At 44.2% G+C, this 5,727-nt stretch overlaps 1 protein-coding gene across 1 annotated transcript; it reads left to right on the forward strand.

The window, feature by feature from the left end:
* Nucleotides 1-271: 271 nt before the first annotated feature.
* On the forward strand, nucleotides 272-1,056 carry LOC125541319 (zinc finger A20 and AN1 domain-containing stress-associated protein 12-like). The gene has a single exon (XM_048704763.1). The coding sequence runs from the start codon at nucleotides 366-368 to the stop codon at nucleotides 843-845; it is 480 nt and encodes a 159-aa protein (XP_048560720.1). The 5' UTR covers nucleotides 272-365; the 3' UTR covers nucleotides 846-1,056.
* The last annotated feature ends 4,671 nt before the right edge of the window (nucleotides 1,057-5,727 follow it).

Consider the following 5,727-nt stretch of genomic DNA (forward strand, 5'->3'; position numbering starts at 1 on the left):
AATGACGTGTCCGCTTTTTATTCAGCGACTGCGGTTGGATGGACTTCCCCCCGATCGCTATCCGGGACACATCTGGACGTGTCTGATAAAGTTCGTTTTGGTTATCCGTGTTTTGAGTTGATGTTGATAGATCAGAGTTGGAAATCTGTCTCTGGGTCCGAATTTGGCGATGACACGAACCCAAGTCCAAAGTCTAACACGACACGTTCTGGTCTGCCGCGGTGGACCTTTTTAAGGCCGTGGAAGGATGCCCTCGGGGCCTCGTCAAGAGAGAAACCACGCACGAGTACGAGAGCAACCAAACGCGAGACTCACATACAGGGACGCGAAGCGATCGATCGATCGATCCTCTTCTTCGATCAGGTATGGCGCAGGGGCAGGAGTCGTCGACGCAGGCCGCCGCAGCGCCAGCGCTGTGCTCGAACGGCTGCGGGTTCTACGGCAGCGCGGCGACCAAGAACATGTGCTCCAAGTGCTACCTCGAGCACCTCAAGGCCACCGACACGGCCGCCCCCGCCGCCGAGGGGAAGACGAAGATCAAGGCGGACGTAGCCAGCCTCGCCTTCAACCTCAAGACGTCGCTGAGCCTGCAGGACTCCGCCGCCGCCGTCGCCGAGGCACCGGCGGCCGAGGCGCCGGCGAAGAAGGCGGCGACGACCAGGTGCATGGCGTGCAAGAAGAAGGTCGGGCTGCTGGGGTTCGCGTGCCGCTGCGGCGGCACCTTCTGCTCGCTGCACCGCTACGTGGACGGGCACGCGTGCGACTTCGACTACAAGAAGGTCGACCGCGAGAAGATCGCCCAGCAGAACCCTCTGATCACGCCGTCCAAGATCGACAAGATTTGAAGGCAGAAGGAGTTGAAAAACATGCAGAGTTTTTTCTAGGGACCATGTATATAGTTTTAGTTTACTCGTTACCTTTACTATCTCTTCTCTTTAGATCTTTCCCGTACGCACTAGCCTCTCAAGTTGAAGAGAGTCGATGTTGATCTTTCCTGTTCGTAGTCATGTATTCATACGGATTGGTCGTTAGTGTAAATACGTACCGTCATGTTAATCGATTAGTCCATGTGAATTTGATCTTCTCTTATTTTTCCCATTGCTAATTTGGCAATTACTCCCTCCATTTCAAATTACTCGTTAATGGAGAAAGTACATCTCAGAACCCAATTGGTTTTTTGTTTGCTATGGTTGATTGGTTGTCGGGCTAATCGTTTATGCTTGCATGTTAAGTAGTCTGCATGTGGTTGGTTTTTGCTTGGTCTTTTGTTAATTAACCAAGCAATTCTTCTCTGTTTAATTAATTGATGAGGCAAATTTTTTGTCTCGGGTTCATAAAAAAAATCTCCAACGTGGACCTGCCGTCAATATTGCGAAGTACTATATCGGGATGGACACCGAGTCGTCACATCGTCTAGTTTTGACGTTGGTCATACAGTTCATTGTGTGTCCCAGGAGGCAATAGCTGGGCTCCTCGGCATGGGAAAATATCAGGTGACACAAGAGCTTAGGTGCTATTATGATATGTGCTCCTGCGTGTTGTTGGATCTGAGACCTAATGGTGATAGCCACGCTCTTGGACTTGCACGTAAATATTAGATTCTTGGATGGTTTTGCTGCAAAGTTGCTGGAGCTCCGTCCTTAACCATTGGATCTCGTGAGAGCTCGTATCACGGGAGCATCTAAGCTCCCGTATCACCTGATACTCACTCTTCTCAGCATGTGCGTGTGGTCGAGGCTCGCCGCCATGCTTGACTACAACGGGTAGTGCATCATCAATCCTATAACCCCTGAGTATTTGTCGGCCGCAGTCAGACGGCTCTGATCACAGGCACCATCATCCATACAAAATAAAATGCGGGTTTTACATATTTCGTTTGGGGAGTTTATAAAGTTAATTCTTATGGATGACTATTTGCTGGGCTGTCCACCTAAACCGGAGGCAGTTCTAGATGCCCTAACAAAAATGAATTTGTTTGGACTATGCTATTTCTGAATAATATTTTCTATTTTATAGAAGATCTTGGTCTCTTGTTTATAGTTCTATTGGACCGCCGTCTGGCTGCCTATTCCGACCACGCCCCCTCCCTCTCCCTACATAGTGTCGCCAGCTACCTGTATCACACCTCTCGAAGTTCCGCTTGTGTCTTCCGTGCACAAGAGAAAGAGAGAGATTAGCCACTAACAAGTGGCGTTCATATGTCAAGCTAAGTATTGACGGTGAGGTTTTTTATTGATGCGCTACAACTGTACATGTGTGAACTTTGATAAATTTAATGGAAAACCCCTCCATAATAGTTATATGTTTTTTTGGATTTCACTAGAAATCGAATGTCAGATTTTCGAGCATGACAAAAATCGAATGCCCGATACAATGAGTTATGTTGTCGCGAGATAACAACTGGATTTGCCAGTTTTTCCCAGAAGTTGCCATGCTTGTTAAAAAGTATTGACATAATCGCGACAACATAATTTTCCATAAAATGTCCAATTTGCCATGCTAAAAAAATCTGGCGTTAGACTTCTAACCTTTTTATCTGTTGGAGATGCTCATCGATCCAAATGTTATATGCCACACGTGTGCTTTTCTTCCATTGGTGCATGCAGTTGTGGTGGTGGTCTATGCTCATTGATTTGCACAATGTCGCCCAGGTTTATTCTTCAGAGATTGATCATTATTATAAACATTGTTAACACCTCATCAAAACGTCGTGGTAAGCTCCATGATGCCTAGCTAGTAGAACTAGCATGAATGATAGTACATGGAAGCATTCAAGTCAAGGGGAAAATCAAATTCCATCACATAAAAGACGTGGGACACTACGTAGGCTTCTCACTTCGGTTCTATTCATAGCCTTATGAAGTTGTTTAATGCATTAAATTTTGTTATCCAAGATATGGCTGTTGATAGATCAATAGTAGGATCAATGTGTTTTGATGCTAGCACTTCTTTCCGTTATTTGTCCTCTTTCGAGTTTGTCTTTATCTTATGTGTGATGAAGGAGATACTAGAGATTACTGAAGGACTTGGCCAAGCTTTACAAAAGAGTCCACATGCAAAATTAAATGTTGTTCTACTAGTGTTTGGGACAGAAGAGTGTCTTCGTCAATTGAGATCCGACGAGGGTTGGGAAGAATTCTTTTGCACGGTTTTTGAATTTCGTGTAAACCATGAGAATGAATTTTCGAACATGAAGGATACTTATATCATACGTGATGGTTGTGCATGACATTAGCTTGATCATTTGGCTGAGCAGCAATATTTTCGAGTGGAGGTATTCCATACAACTCTTAACAGCCACCTACATGAATTGGACCGCAGCTTCATTGAAAGGATAATGGATTTTCTATCCACCAATGCCACATTAATTTCTAGAAATAATCTTAAATACTTTAAAGGTAGTGATATATATACTATTTGTTTGCAGACTCAGGCATAGCCTAGTGGTGGGAAGGGGATGATGCCTTCCCACCCACCCAGGTTCAAGGCATGGTACTTGCAGTTTGGGTTTGTTGCACCATTTATACTGTAGGGGGTTCCCTTACAGTCTTTCTGTCAAAAAAATTATGTCAGTTGGTGAAGAAGTAGTACCCATAAGATTTTAGCCAACAAGACTGATATGGTTTGAAACAACAACAAAAACTCTTTGTTTTTTAAATGTAAAAAGCTCTATGTTCTATGCTTCCAGTGATGAAGAGTTTGATCACCAGCAATTCCACAGACCACTATCTCTTGAAGCATTCAACCAATTCAATGCTCTCCAAGAGATCATCACTAGCAGAACTACAACCGATGACAAAGATATTATGTCCTATGCATGGACTGCTCAAAAATTCTCCTCCATGAAAATGTACAAAGCCGTCATTGGTGAAAGTACAACACACAACATCTTTAAACAGTTGTGGGAGTCTACCTGTAGGCTAAGGCACAAAATCTTCTTATGGCTACTCTTGCATGATAGAGTAAACACAAGAAACATGTTACAGTGTGGAAGCATGTACCTGGAGGACTACAATTGTGCCCTATGTAATTAAAAAGTTGATTTGTAGTATCACTCCTTTTGTAGTTATTAGTTGGCTCACATAATGTCTTTGAAGTTTGAAGTCTGAGTGGTATATCCATGTAGAGAAGACATACATGATGAAGGATATACTAGAGATAACTGAATGACTTAGCCAAGCATTACAAAAGAGACCATAAGACATTGTAATTGTTTTGTCTACTGTTTACAACGAAAGAGTGTCTTCGTCAGTTGAGATCTGATTAGTGTTGGAAAGAATTATTTTGCATACTTATTGAACTTTCTGTGAATTATGGGACTGGAATTCCAGACAAGAAGTGAATATCTCATGTCTTTGAAGGAAATATGCCCTAGAGGCAATAATAAAGTTGTTTATATTTCCTTATATCATGATAAATGTTTATTATTCATGCTAGAATTGTATTAACCGGAAACTTAGTACATGTGTGAATACATAGACAAACAGAGTGTCACTAGTATGCCTCTACTTGACTAGCTCGTTAATCAAAGATTGTTAAGTTTCCTGACCACAGACATGAGTTGTCATTTGATAAACGGGATCACATCATTAGAGAATAATGTGATTGACATGACCCATCCTTTAGCTTAGCACTATGATCGTTTAGTTTATTGCTATTGCTTTCTTCATAACTTATACATGTTCCTATGACTATGAGATTATGTAACTCCCGAATACCGGAGGAACACTTTGTGTGCTATCAAACATCACAACGTAACTGGGTGATTATAAAGATGCTATACAGGTGTCTCCGATGGTGTTTGTTGAGTTGGCATAGATCGAGATTAGGATTTGTCACTCCGATTGTTGGAGAGGTATCTCTGGGCCCTCTCGGTAATGCACATCACTATAAGCCTTGCAAGCAATGTGACTAATGAGTTAGTTGCGGGATGTTGCATTACGGAACGAGTAAAGAGAATTGTCGGTAACGAGATTGAACTAGGTATGATGATACCGACGATCGAATCTCGGGCAAGTAACATACCGATGACAAAGGGAACAAACATATGTTGTTACGCGGTTTGACCGATAAAGATCTTCGTAGAATATGTAGGAACCAATATGAGCATCCAGGTTCCGCTATTGGTTATTGACCGGAGATGAGTCTCAGTCATGTCTACATAGTTCTCGAACCCGTAGGGTCCGCACGCTTAACGTTCGGTGACGATTGGTATTATGAGTTTATGTGTTTTGATGTACCGAAGGTAGTTCGGAGTCCCGGATGTGATCACGGACATGACGAGGAGTCTTGAAATGGTCGAGACACGAAGATTGATATATTGGAAGGTTATGTTTGGACACCGGAAAGGTTTCAGATTAGTTCGGGCATTTACCGGAGTACCGGGGGTTACCGGAACCCCCCGGGGAGTTAATGGGCCTTGATGGGCCATAGTGGAAGAGAGGAGGCGGCGGCCAGGTGTGGCACGCCCCCTAGGCCTAATCCGAATTGGGGTAGGGTTTGGGGGGGCGGCGCCCACCCTTTCCTTCTCTCCCTCCTCCCTTCCTTCCCCTCCTAGTTGGACTAGGAAAGGGGGGAAACCTACTCCTAGTAGGAGTAGGAATCCCCCCTTGGGGAGCGCCCTAGTAGGCCGGCCCTCCCCCTCCTCCACTCCTTTATATACGGGGGGCACCCCATAGACACACAAGTTGATCTTAGCCATGTGCGGTGCCCCCCTCCACAGATTTC

Source organism: Triticum urartu, chromosome 2 (genome assembly GCF_003073215.2).
Source record: "Triticum urartu cultivar G1812 chromosome 2, Tu2.1, whole genome shotgun sequence".
NCBI lineage: Eukaryota > Viridiplantae > Streptophyta > Magnoliopsida > Poales > Poaceae > Triticum > Triticum urartu.